Source organism: Cornus florida, unplaced genomic scaffold, assembly GCF_030987335.1.
Source record: "Cornus florida cultivar Cherokee Brave unplaced genomic scaffold, ASM3098733v1 CherokeeBrave_3.0.0_Hap2_Chr05, whole genome shotgun sequence".
Taxonomy (NCBI): Eukaryota; Viridiplantae; Streptophyta; class Magnoliopsida; order Cornales; family Cornaceae; genus Cornus; species Cornus florida.
The window spans coordinates 102,576,547-102,597,124 of record NW_026775575.1 but is presented as its reverse complement, the minus strand read 5'-3'; the positions used below and the strand labels follow the sequence as shown (position 1 = coordinate 102,597,124).

General features: G+C 35.8%; 1 protein-coding gene across 1 annotated transcript in view; it reads right to left on the bottom strand.

The window, feature by feature from the left end:
- The window catches only part of LOC132308071 (uncharacterized), a 31,787-nt gene extending 13,883 nt beyond the window's left edge, over positions 1-17,904 (bottom strand). The window contains exons 1-7 of the mRNA XM_059806041.1: positions 17,605-17,904; positions 12,679-12,853; positions 9,339-9,422; positions 5,288-5,529; positions 4,910-5,153; positions 3,051-3,130; positions 675-759 (exon numbers count right to left, since the gene is read on the bottom strand). Coding sequence (XP_059662024.1) covers positions 675-759; positions 3,051-3,130; positions 4,910-5,153; positions 5,288-5,529; positions 9,339-9,422; positions 12,679-12,853; positions 17,605-17,738 — 1,044 coding nt within the window. The 5' untranslated portion in view covers positions 17,739-17,904. The remainder of the gene's footprint in view (positions 1-674; positions 760-3,050; positions 3,131-4,909; positions 5,154-5,287; positions 5,530-9,338; positions 9,423-12,678; positions 12,854-17,604) is intronic.
- Positions 17,905-20,578: the final 2,674 nt, after the last annotated feature.

Genomic DNA, 20,578 nt, shown 5'->3' with positions numbered 1-20,578 from the left:
TGCGTGTGAAAGCGCATGGTGGAGCGGTGACGGAGCTGACCCGACATGTTTAGCATCTCTGAACGAGGCAACTCGTTAAACAACAAGGCTTCCCTATACGGGGCATCACTAGGCGGGGCTTCTCTAAATGAGGCATCTTGTTGGGTTTCCCGAAGGAAGACTTAGACAACGAGGCTTCGCTAGACGGGGCATATGAAAATCTTGGAGTGCGGAAGCATGAGTTTGCTGGTTGACCGCCGCCGGGGATGGGACTGATAGTGTCATCCCCTACGGTGGCTTTGATACTATGATAAAAATAAAAGAGAAAGATAAATTGTATATTGTATATTGTATTGATGTGTATAATATAAGAATACATAGGGGTTTATATAGGAGACGACACGAGTGGATAGTAAGTAAATCTAAATCCCATATGGTAAACCTATACATGGTAACAATATATTCTACAATATATTTTAATTTTAAAAAATGAGTGAAAAGTACCCATATCTAAGAAAACATTTCGCATATAACCCCATTTTACATTCAGTTACAGTAAAATTGGCAGCAATTACAATATGGCCATTGATGGTTTGGTGATTAAATAAATCTAATACTTGAACACACAAATCAAGTAACGGAGCCCTTGTAACATAGAAATAAGAACAAAAAAGTTAATGTACCAAGAATTTTACCTTCCTGCAAGTAGTTATTGGATCATCTGAATAAAATGGGGGGTAACCAACAAGCATCTCATACATTATCGCACCTAATGACCACCTGCATAAAGTCAATGAATAAATACACAAGTGATGGGAAAAATACGGAATATTTCTAATTTTATTTTTTTTATTTTTATAGATGCACAAAATTGAGAAGCTAAAAAAGTCTAATAGTTCTCAAAATTCTTTGCTGAGACATGGGAGTATCCCCCACCCACCCACCCACCCACCCACACACACAAAACAAAAAAAAGAAAAAGAAAATAAGGAGGAACACAGTCCCCAATAAGATTTGTGTTCCAACAAAGCTATTAGTTTGAGTGGTACCTTCTGCCACCTGAAAGGGGAACATGCAGGGTTTGAATCCCAACCGAGACAGGGGAGCATGTTTATTGTCAAACAAAGAAAAGGCTCTGAAAAAAGAAATTGGTTTCCCAATGCTTCTCCAAGCCCAACAAGATGCACCAACCTCAGGATGCTTTACTCCTAACCCACAAGGTTATGGAAGGACGAAACTAGGTCTTTTGTAATTGAAATTTTCATTAACAAGATTGTGGGTACGGTTGGCTTCTTTAATAAGTAATTAGTACTATTAGTCTATCACAGAGGATGTAATTTTAGTTCTGTCTGGTTGCAATAACAGTTCTGTTTTAAGAAAAAAAACAAAAACAAAAACCATAAACATGCTTCTGCCTTCTTTCTTCTTCTTCTTCTTCTTCTTTTTGATTTTTTTATTTTTTAATTTATTTTTTACCCCATATATATTAAGGAAACAAGAACATGTTTGGTAAATATGATTTTCGTTTTATTGTAATCACAAAAATTGTATTTGCAGAGATTCAGTTTGAAATGCAAAATGCTGCAGTTTTTGCAAATAGAGGAAAGAAAAAACCAAAAAATCACACCACAAACATTATAGGCACGAGACAATATTAATGAAAAAGATTGTGTTACGACTCGCATGCATGAGCTGCAAGTGATTCGGCTTTATTTTTGGAGAAGGAGCAAAGACAGATAAAATTAGAGATATGATGTAATTAAAATTGAGTTTTTATCTAATTTTTATTTTGGTAATGTTTAACTTTTAGGGTTATTTTTTATTTTGTTATTTTATGGCTTCTAGGGTTTGCTTCCAACTTTGTCTATATAAAAGGTCACATACTCAGTAGGATTTTTATTATTATTATTATTGCCTATTGGATACAGAGATTTCTCTTGTGTTTTCTCCCTCCATTATTATTGCTCCTCTAAACCCCTCAAACTGTCTAGCCTCATCTTTTCAATCTATTTTCTCATACCCTTCGTCTATCCCCCACCCTTCCCATTTTCTTCTAGCCTTATCTCATCTTCTGTCTTCTCATCCTCTTCTTTCATTCCCATCCTACATCAATTGGTATCAGAACATTTCATTTTGCACCAGTTTGGTGTCAGAGCACTTTTGTCCTTACATCAATTGGTATTAGAGCACTTTGCTCCTACATCAATTGGTACCAAAGAATTCCATTCCGCATCAAAAACCTACTTCATTATCTATAACATCATTTAATCCAGAACTTTAAATTATTGTTCCCCGAAAAATTCCAGAATACCAGTAGCTAATTGGATCAAATCTAAGCGTATTTTCGCACTTCTTAGTTCTTAATCTACAAAGCTTACAACATATGTCCACCCTTTTAAACCTTCATCCTACAATTGTCCATGAACTCAGAAAATCATATGACAAGGCGTAGACAGTAAAGTCCCAGCAATAAATGCATTCCTACATCAGTTGTTCAAACCCTTAGGTGTATAAGTCATCTCCTCATTTACTTTTCCTTCTTTTAAGATACTTCCTCCAAGTTCTTTGCCTCTACCTTTCTCTTTTTTTTACGCACCTTATTCTCTCCAGTCTTTCTTCTCCTGACCACCGCCCAAACAAGACTGCATCTGACCATGGCTGTCTTGCATCAGTTGATATCAAATCAGATTTAGCTCTTAAATATCATTATCTACATTCATGTAGCAAAAACTGTAGAGCATAAACCAATATTGCTGCAAAACAACCAAAAATGCCCCACTGCCCAAGTAGGCTGTTCACAGTATAAATGCCAGTATATAGAGTACTTTTTAAGTCCAAAGAGGTCTGCCTCTCTGTATTTCATGATTGGCCTTCACCAAAGCCTATGATGAACCAAAGTTAAAGGCCACTATTCACTGCATAAAAGCATATGATAAAATAGATCCATGTAAATAATAGCAGAACATAACAGAAACACAGTACTAACACAAAACAACATTTCAATACTAATAGCTAATATTAACACAAAACACCATTTCAATTATAAGAGAAACAAAAAATTACAAACTAACCAATCACACTCCATGCCATATCCTTTCTTCAGTAGCACTTCTGGAGCAATATAGTCTGGTGTGCCCACTGTTGAAAATGCCTTTCAAAATGGAAGAAAAAAACTAAAAAGTCAATATTATGAAAACAAAGGAGTTTAATGTTAAAAATTATGCTCAAGTGCAAATGTATAATAACAATCTCCATTTAAAAGACCAAATGTGTAAACACCTGCTGATTCTACAATAAGATTTTTTTCAAAAATTGAATGCTTGTATGGCATTATTTTTGGTCTTCTTTGGATAATGGAAACAATGAAAAATAGTATTTGAATCTTAGTGTAGCATATTGTTTCCATTTTGACAAATTTTGCAGCTTATGTTTCTTTGTAGCATCAGTTTATGTAATTCTAACCACGTTTTTTTAACCCAACCACATTGTCTCTTCAGAATCCCATTGTATTCTTTTCTAACTTGATAAATAACAGATGCATGTCTATATTCTTCTCATTAATCGCTTATGCGGGAAAAAAAGAAAAAAAAAAAAAGGTTTGAGCCAATCTCTCTGGTACACAGCAGTGCCTGATATTCTTTTTTGTCATGATCTTTCTCAGTCTTTTATTATTATGTTCCTTGACTTATAAAATAAAAAAAAATTATGTTCCTTACTTGAATAATTAACAATTAATACTGAATGCAGACCATTTATGCCACACATTTAGTATAGTGTATGTTTATATAAACTCATCTACATTGTGGTCACGCAGTAATCAATTTCATGATGTGCTCTCTCTCTCTCTCTCTCTCTCTCTCTCTTTCTCTATTATCTCTGTGTGCGCGCACGCATGCATGCACTGAAACTCATTTACTTTGTGGTCATGTAGTAATCAAGTATGTTTCTTGGGGAAACAACACTGATTTGGCTTGGAAGGATTGTTTTCTACCTCAACTTATCTGCAAACTTGAACTAAACCAGAGATAATAAATTTACCGAAAAAGACCAATGTGAAAGCAAAACAGCTGTATTCTCAGCTGAAAATGGTGCTTGGGTTTCCCAAACAGCCCCTTAAAATCATGGTCTCATCAGTATTAAAATGAAACCCCAAATTTGGTATTTTCAACAGAAAAAAAATGAAGTCAAAATAGAAGTTTTACCACCAAGCATTAGCTGGTATCTCCTCTACCTTCCAAAGGGAAGGTTGAGGGTTCCACTCTCAAATGGGATGAAGTGGCATGTTAGTGTGTCTTGCCTATCAAAAGAATTATAAATTTAGAAGTATGGGATGGGAAAATAAAGAACAGACACAAAATCGAAATATAAATAGTTCAAAATGGCTCCCGATTTCAAATAATGTGAAAATAATAACAACTTATTTAGTACGTAATAGTGATGATAATTATAATAATGAAAACACACAAAACCTTCTTTTCTTTGTGCTATAGTTGGTAATGGTAATAATAATTATAATAATGAAACCCCACAAACCTTCTTTATTTTGTGTTAGGTACTGGCATCTTGTAGGATAAAATGACATCAAAAGAAATATAAGAAAATTGGAATAGGAAAACTAGAACAAATATAACTTCAAGATGTACACAAGTTCAAACTGGCTCTCAATGCCAATAATACTACTAAGAGTAACAATAATCATAAACATAATAATGATAACAAATTCTAGCAGAACCTTAGCACGGGCAAACCACTGGAATGAAGACAACTATACTCATCTTGTTAGATATTCAGTTCAATATTATCAACAAAGTCATGTTTCTTCTTTTCCCCAATAAATTGATTGATGGTGTGCAAACTTTTTTAAAGCATTAACAGGATCTGAAATCTAGTTGTAGAGCAATAATAATAATTGTCTTAAATGGTGACATACCAACGTCCTCCTGTTCATCTGCCAATGCTGAAGCTGTTCACGGGGGCTCCTCCAATTGCTTCTATTATCCGCATCAGGGAAGCATCCATCGATATCCATTGGTTCCCTCAAATTCTCGTCATCCAAGGTTTCATTTTCATTCAGAGTAGATAAAGTCCTACAATCAAGAGGCTTACAAAGACCAAAATCTGAGAGCTTCATGTGCCCATTTATATCCAGAAGAAGGTTGTCAGGTTTAATGTCTCTGGAAACAAATGAACTAAGGTCAAAGAAATATTTTATTTGCCAACAGTGCATTATAAAAGTAACCAATTTCATCAGAAAATTCAGCTTCTGAAGCACCAATTTGTTCAAATTCAGCAGGAGATGCGTAACAACCTGTGAATATAATTATGTTTGTGAATGGATTCTATGGCCAGTACACTTTGAGCAATGTAAAACTTTGCCACACTTTCACTCAAGGTGTCTTCTCTCATCAGCAGAGTCATCATGTCACCTCCAGGCAGATATTCCATAATTAGATACAAATACTCAGTGTCTTGAAACGAGTAGTATAATTTCACTATGAAGTGGCTGGCCACTTCTGCTAGCAAATTCCTCTCAGCTCGAACATGTTCCACCTATGGAACAGAGTCATTTTGTGAATGAAAAAGAAGCCAAATCACATAGAAAATAAATTCAGAATGACATGAGGTGTTGAGCTACATAACAGAGACAGTATACATAAGGGAGTTCAGAACCCTGGAGAACAACATGTTGAATGATATGAAAACATTCACGCTAATCACACAGTGTGTTAGGTCTCACAGGAATTAGGTTTGCGAACTTCATACAAAACGGAGTCTATATTTTTTATTTTAGTTCGTTTAAATTTTTCAAAGAAAATTAATTGAGTTATCTCAACCCGAGGTCAAACTGGAGATCTAAAAGATTCAACAAGGGTATAAAGGTAAAATCAACTTTCTACTGCGCATTCACCAAATCAGGATTTCATATTCATGCATTCTCGTTACCATTTTATGTTTAGGGTTGACCGTAAACATGTTTTGATCTTTAAAACAAAGTTTTAAATGCATAAAAATGTTGTTCAAAACCCTGGAGAACAACATGTTGAATGACATGAAAACATTCACGCTAATCATACAGTGTGTTAGGTCTCACAGGACTTAGGTTTGCGAACTTCATACAAAACGGAGTCTATATTTTTTATTTTAGTTTGTTTGTATTTTTCAAAGAAAGTTAATTGAGTTATCTCAACCCGAGGTCAAACTGGAGATCTAAAAGATTCAACAAGGGTATAAAGGTAAAATCAACTTTCTATTGTGCATTCACCAAATCAGGATTTCATATTCATGCATTCTCGTTACCATTTTATGTTTCAGAATCTAATACCTAGTGTTGTAATACCTGTGGTCTTGATTAGTATAAAGCTTGTATGGTTTTTCTCTGATGGGGTTTTCCACATGAAAATTGGTGCTCGTGTAGTTGTGTGGTATGTTTTTTGTTACGATAAACGCAGCGAACCAAGCAACAATTACGAAACATGGCAGAAAAATAAACACACCACGCAAAGAACACAAAGTTTATACGCGGTTCGGCAAAGCCTACGTCCACTGTGAAGATCCAGCAAAAGTATTCACTATGTGTAAAATCGGAGATTACAAGTTTCAGCCCCTCACTCTCTCTCTCTCTACGATTTTCAGTCTCTCTTAATCATCACACTCCAAACCCTAATTGCCCTTATATTACAAGAGAGTACTATTTAGGGTCCACGACCCATGAGCAAAAACGGGTCAATTTTTTTCACAAAGCTCATCCAACGGGTCACGGGGTTGTAAGCGGATCGCAACGCGACCTGGCACCAAATTCAGGCCACAACATCACAATTTTATATTTCTGCACTCTATTAATTTTTACATGTTTGATTAGTTAATATTTAAACTTCAATTCATATAAGCTAGTTGAAATTTGAATTTCTGTTAAAAAGTAGTGAATTAAGTTTTAGAACCTATTCACCCTCCCTCCAAGTCTAGTCTGGGATTTCGCATATGGTGACAAAAGAGCCTAGGGTACCAGTCCTATCCTCACAATGCACATTCAAGAGTGGGTTTCAATAATGTATTTGAGAAGGTAAACAAGTGTAACAGCAACTAACAGCTTACCCACAAGCCCATAAATTCCCTCACTCTCCACAAAATAAACAAAATCAACAAATTTTCTTCACTCTGAATGAATATTATAGAGCTACCATCAACATCCTGGTATATCACTAATTAAATATTCATGATTCATGTGTTAAAGAGAGAAGACAACCATGATATAGAATCACGCAATGACACTAGTAGACAAACCATAACCACAGATTTACGAATTGTATTTATAAGATTCCTTCTAGGAGCCTCAGAGAGACATCCAAGTTCTATGACCAAGAGTTCATTTAGGTCCTCAATGAAAAGTGAAAAACAGAATACATCAATCCTCAAATAAATTGAGCATGAACACCCGTAAAAGTTTTCTTTTATCTTGTAAATATTGTGGGAGAGCAAGAGAGAGGATCTCGGATCTCCAAGATCTCCAAAGAATGTGTCAACAACTAATTCCTCTACAAAGCTTAAGATGCTAGAGAGGGTGTAACTTAAGTGTATAATTTCAAATCACCCTCACATGTGCCCAGACTCCCCTTTATTGGAGGACCAAGGACATGTGCTCGTCAAAATTATCAAGAGGCAATTACATTCCAACTTGGGCCTCTTTGCTCTAATACCGTATTAACAATCATCTACTCTAAAAACTTATACAGCTAAGGAGCCTGTAATTTAAGTATTTATAAATTCAAGACGCGCCCTTGCATATGGCTAGATTCTCCTCTGTTAGTGAGCCAAATATGAGTGTAGTGTAATTATGCGGGGAACATTGAGATTCGAGCCTATGACCTGAATGCTATATTACTGTGTTAGTAACTAAAGCATATATACCATTAGGAAGAACCACATTAACCTACTACAACATTTATGGCAGCAAAACGAATTGGTGACAAGCATATCTAAGAATCATCTTACATATAGTAAATACTGTAAATGAAAGTAAGCAACCAGATTGAGCGGGTGAACAAAGAAGGTTCATGGTTGTCCGCATTCTAAGCTAAATCATGTCTGAAATATCAACTAGGGATTACGAGCTTCAACTTCTAAAAATAAAATTGTCAGCACTCAAGTCCTGTGCATGTTCTTTTGCATTGATTAATAAATTTAGTGTTATTATAGAAAGTCCATTCAAGAGAAACATTCTTCACTGCCCACATGGGTTGCTGGGATGTGAAGGTTGAAGACAACCCTATTTTGATATTTACACAAAGTGATTGCTCGCATACTCAAACCCACATTCTCAAAATTCTTTACCAAGCGTGGCCACTAAAGAATGAATAAATAGAATAAGTGAAGGAAAACACGTACATATATATATATATATATATATATATATTGCAGGCAAGAGACTTTCATATGATCCACACAAGAAAGGAACCAACACAATCCATGAAGAACTTGGCAAATGAGTTGGCTGACAATAACCAGAACTTGCTTGCCAATCACAAGTTTGTGTCCTTGCAACCAATGAACTACTATAAATGAATGACTTTGCAAGAGATAAGTGAAGACTCAACCTCAAGTCATGCAAGTGCCTTTTAAAGAGAGGAACTCAAAAAAAATTTGTGCTCGCCATATAGCATCCATAAATGCATCTTTTTTTCAAGCCAATTTGAAAAAAGATCAAGAAATGCTCTATGTGATAGCCACTCTCACCCCCAAACATTACCACCCAAAAACTTTTCCATCAAATTATTCACAATGGAAAGTCCACATTAAACAACCTTGAAGCCACTGCCATCATCAAGTAGATAGAGGGCACTGCCTCCATTGATCTTAGGCTGTTTTTGTGCATATGGTGGCAAACCTTTGGCCTGGCATGACCAAAAGTCAGCCCCAGAGATAAACCGGGCCATTGCCAGGACTATTGTAGGTGCAGTGAATCACTATGATCAACAAGTGTATATCTGTTCATTTTTTGTCCGAAGGCTGGATGACATGCTAAACAGATTGCATACTCTAGGCTGAGTCCCACACAAGCAAAGAAGGTTACAAGTATTAGTGCGATGGATCAATAAATCACTAAGATCAACAAGTGTAAAACTGTTCACTTTTTGTCCAATGGCTGGATGATATGCTAAACAGATTGCATACTCCAGGCTGAGTCCCACACAAGCAAAGAAGGTTACAAGTGTATAGTGTGATGGACCAATAATAGCAGAATGAAGTAACATAAAAAATAGCTTAACTAAGAAACATTAATAATAGCTGAACAAAGAAACTGGAAGATGTCTCCTGAGAACAAGCTTAGTTTGACTAATATAGAAGGTAACGTCTCATATTACCTGTCCTCTAATGAGCATTTCGGATTTCTTCAACTTTTTCATCGCATAAATATTACCAGATTTTTTCTCCCGACACAATCGAACCTGTAGTTCAAGAAAAAATTAGCAACAAACTCCAAACTACTAGTGCAAAACAAAAATATATATCAGAAGCAGGAGAGTTTATGTTGTTCTCCAAACAACATTTAATTATCTAGCAATATGGCAATCCAACTGCAAAAGAACCCTAGAACACAATTAGCAAGCTGAGGTTCTAAAGCTAATTTTCACATATAATATTGAATTATCATCCAAATATAACACATGACATGATAGGCACGAACTATATAGTATATGCGAAGTAGATATGTTGACACAAATTACACGTACAAATAACAACCCAAGTGAACAATTAACAAGCTAAGTGTTGTGACAAATACCGCGAACCAAGAACTCAATCAAGAATCGTGACAGAAAAGTAAACTCGCCACACACAAAGAACACAAAGATTTGCACGGTTTGGCGTAAGCCTATGTCTATGGTGAAGATCCAACGAAAGATTTCACTTTTCAAAAAATAGAAGATTACAAATTTCAACCCCCAAACCCTAGCTCTCTCTCTCTCTCTCACTCTATTTCCTGCGATTTTTAGTGTTCTCTCGCGACACAACTCAAACCCTAAACGCCCTTATATACTGGGCCACAAGACAATTCTAAAACCCATTTTTTGGGTTGAAACCAGATTGCAACGCGACTCAGGCAGGAACAAAATTCAGGCCACAACATCACACTAAGTTCTTACATTTACCGAGCAAGTACTACCCTAAGCTCTTCAACTACAGCTTTCCATTATCTATTTCATTTCTTTATATACTAACTTTTTAAATTTTATATATATACCAGGGATATCTTGTTGCATTGACAGATTTCAAAATTTCAGTCTCCCTTCATTTATTTATTATTATTATTATATATATTTTTGGGTTAAAATAAAGTTTGATACTGCATCCAAGGAGTGTTGAGATTTTCCATGAATATGATACAAGTACATCCTCTTTATAGAGGTACTCGTGCTTCATATGTTTTAGTTTGTCTTTGATTTCTCATATACCTAAAAGTATTTCCTCATTTCACTCTTTCTTTCAAACTTTTGTCTTCTTGGGACCAAGAAAGGGAGATAGGTAAAAAATTGAGGGAGAGTTGAGTCAAGTCAAATGGAGTATTGCGTCCTTACTGACCACTTCCACTTTTAATTGTACATATTCTTTCATGGTAGAAACTGCTCTGTTTTGTTTGATTGTACAGGTAAGGCCACGCAGGTGCTTCAACAATATGCAAGATAATGACTCTGTGTCCTCGGGCCCTTGTGTCATTTTATTGGTTCGTCAAGTACATGTGAGAGTGAGTTGGTATTTGCAGCCAAGAGGAATCATTCTTTAAACTAATTTGTGTTTTGGCACCTAATTGCCAAATGGAGAGGTTGTTAGAAATTGTATCAGTGCTTTGACAAATTTGTGACATAAGAGTTACTTATTTGGCTTCAAAAAGCATTAGAATCCCTTATTTAACTTACAGGGCAATCAAGGAATAGAAGCTACCATCCTAGGGGGAGGATTTATCATCTCTCTAACCAGCTCCTCATCTAGCAGCCAAGAACAAGAGCTACTTAACTCAGGTTTAAGATATTTCTGTATCTGAAAAGAAGTATAAATATCTTCAAACCAAGCTTTTCACAGCAGTTCATAAGGTACTAGGGAACCTTCCAGAAGGTGCTGGTATGGCCGTGGATTCTGGCCAGATTTTCACAAGAATATTTAAAGTTGAATAGAATGTCTTTCAAAGTTGTCAAGTCAGCTTATCAAGGATGTAGCATGGTCCAGGTGAAGAGTTGAAGGTGGCGATGGATTCCGGTAAATATCAATATGGTTGCTTATTCAAGGAAAATTTACAGATAAGTTCTTCTTTTCCCATTTAAAGAACAATAAGAGCCATCAAATTTCAGTAAGACCAATAAGTTAATTTCAAAATCTTTTTATGTTTAAGTTCTAAACCACCTAATCTTTCCATCTATACACTTACCAAATTAGAAGTACAATTTTGTAAATATAATTTCTATTCAAAAATTGATATGTAATCCTTTTTTTAACTAATTGAAAATGTTCAATTTTTCCTATTTTAGCAATTGGTAGTTTTTTTTTTTTTTTTTTTTCATTTATTAATTTTTAATTGTTAATGAATTAGCCTACTTTCTTAAAAGTACAGACAATTATTCAAATTTTCTAAATAAAAAGAAAAATAATATTTATAGATTTTTTTTAGTTTTTATGTAAAGTCATAGCATGTAAATTCTACACAATTTAAATTCAAAATGTAATGTTTTATAAAGAATATAAAATAAATTTTAATTTTCAAAAAAAAAAAAAGTTTTTTTATGAACTAAAAACATAAAGGGAAAAGTTAAAATCACAAAAAAGGTAAAACTGCAACATATTTAGAACTAAAATGGAAATATTTACCAAAAGTAAGACTTATTAGTCTTATTGAAAATTAATAAGACTTAGCGGCAATTCTCCAAAGATTCAATAACACTTCAGGTGAGGTGAATGAGACATAGAGGACCTAAATTGATAGATAGATAGATTCGACCAATAATGAACCTTGGTAATGATGGAGATTTAAGATAATGCCTTAGATGCTTGTGACACTTTTAAAGACTTAATGTGTTTAAAATATGAAAATTCAGCGCTATATGCACCATTCAATAAGTTGGTAGATTGTTGTGCACCAATAGGTAAGGCATGCACCAATTCGTAACACAATTGCAAAATGTATCCACTTTTCAGTTCCATATTGAACGAAAACATGGAGGCTGATGGAGACACCTCAAAATATCATTGAAGATTGAGCAATCATGATTTCATTTCATCATGTCTTGGTTTTGGGTAGATGAGATATTGCTCATTGCAACTGGATGGACTCGTTGGTGAGAAAATTACTTGCACATATAAATATATGATCCCACAATAGGAAGTCAATTAAGAGCATTATATAAATTTGAATGCTTCATGGTTAAAAGGGCATTTGAAATCCATAAAATAAAATGTGGAGAAGCTAGGAGGAGAGAAATAAGAAAATTAATATTTTATAAAACATGATATTTGGATCAAATTTCTTCGGTAAATAGTGGAACAAAAACATGTAATGATAAAGTGCTGTTACCAAACAACTACACTTTATATTTAGTTTCTCCAATTTCCCGTCCAGTGTTCATACAAAAAATAAATTAATAAATAAATAAATTAGTGAAACGTGCGTTACGTTCATATGATGATGATTTCAAGTACGTCCCAAATATATCTTACCTCACCAAAGGCTCCTCTTCCGATGATGGTCAAATGCTCAAAATCGTCAACACATATCTTGTGCCTTTTAAGTCGCATAAATTCTGTCTCTTTTCGTTCTAAATCCTTGATCAGATTAATCTGTTCCTCCTTAGAGACATCTGAAGAAGCTAACTTTCTTTCTAACACCCAACGCCTGAAATTTAAAGAATATTATGTGAGTAATTAACAATATCGAACTCTGCAGCTTTGAACAAAGTTCCGCAACAGAGTAAAGAAGTGATTGAAGCACATAAACATGAAGAAAGCAATATAACAAAAATGACATACAACTTATGATTCAATCCAACAATTTCGTTTGAGGATCTAAAGTTCTAAACAAAGTAGAATAGCACTGGACTGATAGCATCCCAGGTTTACCACACTATAAAAGATTCGCAATAAGCGTGTGCGCTTTACTGATTTAAAGACGAATCAAAACAATTGTAATAAAATCACAATAATCAAGATATATAAATGCAGAAAATCAGAAAATGATTTTATAACCTATTGGAGTTTTAGTTTATATTGTTTGTTCTCTTAAGCATATTCCCTACAGACACGCCTTTACGTAACATAAATATGGGAAGTTACTACTTACTAGTAAAGTTAGCAAAAATGTACACTAAGGGTGTGTTCGGCTACATAGAATTGGAGCCTTGGAATTGGAATTGATGGAATTTGAGAAAATTTTAGTTCAATTATCTTAGTTGTTTTTCTCAAATTCCACCAATTCCAATTCCAATTCCAATTCCAAGGCTCCAATTCCATGTAGCCGAACACACCCTAAGGGTATGTTACACAGGCCAAAACAGGAATAAATAAATAAAATAGCTGGGACGGAAATACCAGGAAAGGGTGCTGTCACATGTACTCAGGTGGTCCAACAGGACAAGGTAGAGCAGCATCCTGGTGCTAGTAGGGTAGCAATGGGATGGTCAAGTTTCCTAAATGTGATTCAATGAGATGCTGCCATGTGCATTAGTCACTCCATTGGACATGGTTAGGTAGTCTAATGAGAGGCAGTCAAGCACAATCCATTATGGCATATGTTTTTGAAAGTCACAGAAGATTTAGGGGACACTAAATATGACTCGATCCCAATGTGAAATTAGCAGGTTTAGGTTGACCTCGATAATGTTCGTGTCATAATCATATCAACCTGATTAAGCCGCTGAAATAAACAAGTCATGCTTTGGTTTGGAAACTCTAACTCGTTTAATTAAATATGTCATGAATCACACCTTTCAAGTAAAATGTTTAAATTTAATATAGATATTTTTCTCAATTCACGTTATTATAGTCAACCCCAAGTAAGTTAATTGTGTGGTTTATCGAGACAAATAAAAGATCTAGTCATTCCATAACTTTTCATTCAGTGTTTTAATTTTTTGTTATGCTTGCATTCTATAATTAATAAAAGATAGTACATGGATTGTTAAGAGTGTTATCTCATGTCACAGATTACATGACCGTTTATTAAACAAGTTACCTTGGTCGTATCATGTACCTTGTTTAATAATAAGGCCGTCTTCGTGTCAAGAAGCAATAAAAGATTTGTGTTCGGTTTGACACATATAACAAATACCTTCTATCTTGATACAACACAAACATGACCTGTTAATACGAATTGCCACCCCTAACAATATCTACATATTTAAAATAGGTCGAATTATGGACCATGATATGGACACAGGACAACTCAATGAATACTAAACTTAAGCCACTAAGCCAAATAATCCTAAACTCCCAATGAAACCATTGTGTAACCGCAAGAAGGGATTATTATCCCTTGCACCAGTCCCTAGGAACGCCATATGTCCAACTTCAACCTTCCTTGACAATGTATGAAGTGTATCAAAGTACAATGTGTTTAGGTGACTTTATTGCATAGGGCAAAGCAAGATCGAGATTATTGGAAGAAACTAAATGCGCAGCTAAAAAATGCAGAGTATAATGTAGTAGAGATATGACACCATGCAGCTAAGAATGTTGAAACAACCATAGAATGTGTGGTGCGAGATATCCAAGAGAGAAATGGGCGGCCGAAAAGATGTTAATTGGCCATAGTAGTTAGTTGGGACAATGATATTCTCGCTGTTGTGCTCGTTTATCGAAGTGTGAGGTGGTGGCACCATGAGACTGATGTGTTTGGAACGTATCAAAAAAAAAAGAGAGACGGATGTGTTTGGAGCTTCGTGGAGATCCAACACATGCCATTTCTTAAGGGAGTCACATGTCTTAGACTCTTTTGTGCCAACGCGTCATTTAGGGATTTGAGATTACTTAACTTGGAGAATATCATGTGTCGAACTGCAGGATTGACATGTGAACCTTTGCAGTGATGTTGTGCCCAATAAAGCATGCTTCACTTTCCAGTTACCTAATAACCATTAATATAGCTATATGGTATTGTTTATAGGCATCGCCTTGTAATTATGAACATGGTTATTGGAGGCGTCTTTTTCTATTTCTTCTCATTGTGACCCTTCCTCTATCTATAGGGTACTTGGATAAGTTTTTCCTCCCATTAACATCTTGGAGTTGACGAGCAAAGCAGAGGCAATTGTAGAAAAGGACTGCACAGTCTAATCTGGTGAAGATATGGGTGCAAATGCAAAATTGTTGGCTTAGCAGTATTAAGTGGTTTGAGATGGTCAAAGCCAACCACACACTTAGAAAGATGTCAGTTGGACGTAGTGCATGGTAATAATGATACTTTTGCTTTTTTACCCATTTTTGGAAGTTTAAAGTGTTGGTATTATGTGAATTGATTTTTTTTTTTTTTTTTGGCAAGTAATCGATACTATATGAATTTACAATGGGACTAACATGTTTGGAGCTTGTGATCTGATACTGTCGTGTCCTCAAGGGAATTGCTTGTCCTGTGGAACTGTGACCACGTGACAAATAGAGATCTAAAAATCATCCCTTTGGAAAACATGATCTCTTGAACTGCATGACTGACATATGGATCTTTGTCATGATACCACGTGTGGCTGGAAATGTCATGTAAGCTGCCACCTCGACAATAAGTAAAATGGTGGGATCATATATCTATAATGCCAAAAGTTTCAAATCTACCAACCTGATGATTTATCGATATCATTAGTAAATCAGTTTCATGACACGTGACAACTTATACAGTTTTTCAGTCATTGTCAATGGTTGAGTGATGGACTGGATCGTGATTATACATCCTATGAAAAGCATTCAGTAGCATGGACATAGAGAATGTCTCCAAAAGAAAATAAAGTGAAATTTAACATGCCTTTGAACATGAAAACTATGATCGACGACCCCATCAGTCCAATTGATTAAAGATGTTACCCACTTGCCTTATCAAGATAGGTACCACTGCACCACACACCCTCACGGTGGAAGTTGAACTCGTGTTGCACTCACATAAACAAGAAAATACATGAATTTATCAAAAAAATGTCATAGTTGTGCACATTGTACAAAACCTTCACAAGATGTAGATTACCAACTGAGAAGAATCCCAGGATGTTGATTACCAACTGAGAAGAATCCCAAGCCTCTTAACTTCATGGATCAGCTCCATATGTAGCATCGTACACATTCCAAGAAATCATCAACTTAAGACAAACTCGCATAAAGTAGAAGACTAATTAACTAGGGCAAGCATGTCATAGGCCACAACATTAAATAGGCTAGACCACCTTCACTCCAAAAATTCTTGAGCAAGTGAGCATCCAAAACCAATGTGTAACAGCATAATGCAGGAGCAATGAAGATAGACTGCTCAGCACTTGCATTTCATTTCTTGACTTTGTGAAATCCATACTCCATAAAATGTACTTTTAAAAAAAGTACAATTCTCCCTAATGTGTGTAGGACAGCCACAAACAATTCCATTTTCATCATTGGGCAAGCTTCATCTGTACTTTCCTGATTTATTGTCCTTTAATTAATGGACTCCAGCTGCATTAAAATTCCTTTGGCTTTTCCTTGAATTGTTTCATTAGTTGTATTTCATTTAATATAATTTTGCCTATATTCAATATTACTAGGGTTGATGCTATAAAGTCATTTGTGGGGCTCAAACCACCCACCATCCCTTAGTAGATCATGCCACCTGAGCCAATGGCTGGTGGTAGCTCCCTCTTTTGTGTTACAGATAACTCTTCACTACACTTTCATATGAGAATCCTCCAGTTTTGATGAGATCCAACGATGTGCTTGATTCATTGTTTCTTTCTTTGTTCTTTAATTTTTTTTTTTATTAGATTCCCTCCTTTTTAGGGAAATCCCCCTTAAAGCTCTCTTACAGCTTTAAATTTCAGATCATAGGTGCTTTTTATTCTGGACCTTTGCATACAGAACCTTTTTCTCTCTGCCAGCTCTTCATCATTTTAAGGAGGCATGCTCCTTTCTCTACCAGATCCTCGAAAATTTCCATACACATTAGTTCCATCATATGTCTTCCTTCAACTACAATAAACCCCAATCTCCCCCACTTCGGAACAGTTGCCCTAGAAGTTCAAAATTTTAAAATTCAGCCATATGATACCCCTAGTGCTAAATCCATACTTTAGGAACGTTATCCTCTTTAGTTAACCCAGTTGAAAAAACAGTTCCCCTGTAAACCTTTGTCTATATAGAACAAAGACTACTAAATATCACAGGATTAAAATGTGGATAGCATCAGCAAGAATGACAGAAATGTAGTGTTACATGTTATTCCATAAAGTGTCAAACTCACCTTGACTAGACCAAAATCTCAGATAACAAAAGCAAAAGACATATAGGTCAATTCAATTTCTTTTCCAGAGTTCTCTCACCATCCAATCACAGTAAAATGGAAGATCAATTTAAAAAATAGATCTTATAGCACAAAAAATGTTGATAGAAATAAAAACAATTTAGCTTATGTTTCAAATATACCTCTCTTTCCGCTCTTGAATGTTCTTCATCTGAGCTCTGTAGTGGTTCTCAATGAACTGCTTCGCAGCAGCCACCTTCTCCATTGTCAAGCTCGACCCCAGCACTTCCTCCTCCCCGTTCTCTTCCTCCTCCATCTCTCTCTCTCTCTCTCTCTCTATATATATATATCGAAATATGCTCCCTCTCTCTGTTTCTCTCTCTAGAACTCTGTTTCTCTCTCTACTTATGCAGCTTGTGTTTATTGCAACAACGAGGAGATGGAAGGAAAACCTCAGAAACCCCCCTCTGGCTCCCGGACTCCACACCTCATCAGCTTTAACCCAAGTTGCAGCTAGGTTGGATTCAGTGCACCCACGATCTCTCCACTAACAATTAGAAACCAACCCAAACAAGACACGTGGAAATTTTCAACATTTCGTCCCAAAATTAGATACGTGGCCACCTAAGATTAGGGCTATTTTTACTCCGCCGACTTATGTTGTAAAAATCAATGCTAAATAACTAGAAAGTTTTCCGATTGTTGTCAGTGGTTGAGTGATGGACTCACGCGCTCTTATGATTGCGTGAGAAACACTCCAATATGCCTATTAAGAGTGACTATGCAACACATTCTTTTAGCATATGAAAACTACAGGTGGGAAAATGAAAAATAACATTATAAAACTACGGGTGGGACCAATCCATTCCAATTGTTTGGATGGTGTTGCCCACTTGCCTTGTGAGGATGTGATACTATTTTATTCTTTCTCCAGTCAGTCACAGTGTGTCACTGCCTACGCACACTCACCCTTGTATTTGGTTGTTCAATTCTCGTGTTGCACTCACACCAAAAACAATTGTGTTAGTTTGCCAGGTGTGAATGCTCATGGATATATCCCACGAGTCCACATTCTCTGCGGTGAAAATGGTATTCGGTGTGCATGATGTACCATGTACTAAACACATCTGAGACACATCTGAGTCGTCCTGACATAACACAAGTAGGAACGGGACTCTGATGACTCACATTAACAATTGTAATTGTTTACATGCTGCAAGTGTTAGCAGTCATAAGGCACGATGTGCCTTTGTGTGAGCAATAGTCTAGTGCAATACAGCATCGTGCTATTGTCGCGCGGGATTCTGTCCAAGAACTTTGTAGGGGTCATGCCATTTCATAGCTCGCGGCATCATACACAAAAAAAAAAAAAAGAAAAAAAAAGAGGGACACACGCCCAATTCTGATAGGACCCATATATAATCCTAGTGGGCACTACCCTGGCAGTACCAGTAGTCTCGATCTAATAGGTCTTTGAATAATATTGATTTGGCAGGGCAAGAGGTCGCTACACTCCACCCTCCTGAGGCAATGCCCTACTCCAATCGGATGGGTTTCGCTAATTAATTTCACTTCATGTACAATTTCCTCTGCTACAGAAGACATGTCTTTTTAACTATTCATCAAAGGGGTTCTCTCGCCTCGAGCAACCCTCATACAATAAGGACTCGAGTTAAAAGCACGCGTCGGTTTAGGCCACCTGCTGAGGCCCAACCTATCAAAGGGTAAAGCCTATGAACCGCAAGGTAAACAAAGTTTACCCTTTGGACAAGTGGTCTTTAACCGCCTGAGCAAACAGCATAAATAGAGCAATATTTGGCTAGGAAAGGGAACCAAAAAAATGACGACGGATAGTAGTAGTTCTTGAGCTCGAGCTACCCAAATTCCTACATGCTTGCCTTACCTCCTTTACAAGGAGGATCCCTCGTATAGCTTGGCTTCCCATTTAGACACTCATCTCAGCATTTTTGACATACGTGGAACGATCTCATTATCATCATGAATTATCATCTACAAACTTGAGGGATGAAATATTCAAATATCAATAAAAAAAAAATTTGGTCTACTCAATTTTGGTCTCAACAAAAAAAAAAAATTCTCCCCTTTTTATTTAACATTCAAATAAATGCTTGCACACCTTTAATATTATTTCCAAAAGAGTTCGAATACTCAGTTTTTTTTCTAAAAAAAGTAGATTCAGATGTTCATTGACTGTATTGATTTTTTTTACTTACTGAGATTTGAGAGTTTGACCAAGAACACCACAAGATTGATATGCTAGGCTCACAAAGGTTTGGATGGTCCACTGAATAATTTATCAGATCACTGCGGTTGCAAGCTCATTTACTCATCATGGGGCCAAAACTTCTCTCTGTGATATAAATACTATATATATGTATGCAAATTGTATTAAATAAAGAATTTACGAAGTGTATGCAAATCTAGACCAAATCTATGACAACTAATTCATAAATACGACATGTATGCAAAAAATATAGCTCAAACTAGCTGTGAAATGTCAGTTCCGATCTGCCTAGACATTATTTATCTTATGGTATGCGTTGTACCGTAATTATAGAAAATGCTCTGCTGTATTTAGAGAAAATGCTATGCTGAAAGCATACCCATTCACATTTTGATATGTCCTCTTACGTGTAAAAATCACAATAACACCATGCAATGTGTGGACAAAATAGTCTAGACATATTTTCAATCAAGTGGTTCGGTGAGATCAACGTGAATGGTTTGGTTAGTCGAAACATAGTTGTCATGCGTGTCGAAAAATATGATGCTCCAACAATACAGACACTACGACAGTATTGTATATATTTTCTTAATGGCAATTTAAAATGAGGGCATTAAATAAAGAAAGAAATAAATAAAAGTGGTGGGTTAGTACTGTGAACTCCACAACAATCTAACTGGTATATTCCGCAGATCTATGCCAAAAACGACAAATCACCAACAATGCGTGTGTGTTTTTTTTGGGAGTGGGTACATCGTACATGTTGTCTATTAGTTTAACTTTCCTTTTTTAAAAAAAAAAAACTTTCCTTTTTGCATCACGAGCAGTGTGACATGGTTTTTCTTCTTCAATCTTGTACTCAATTTATTAGTTAAAGAATTGCCGAGTTCCCCATTATATTTATTATTATT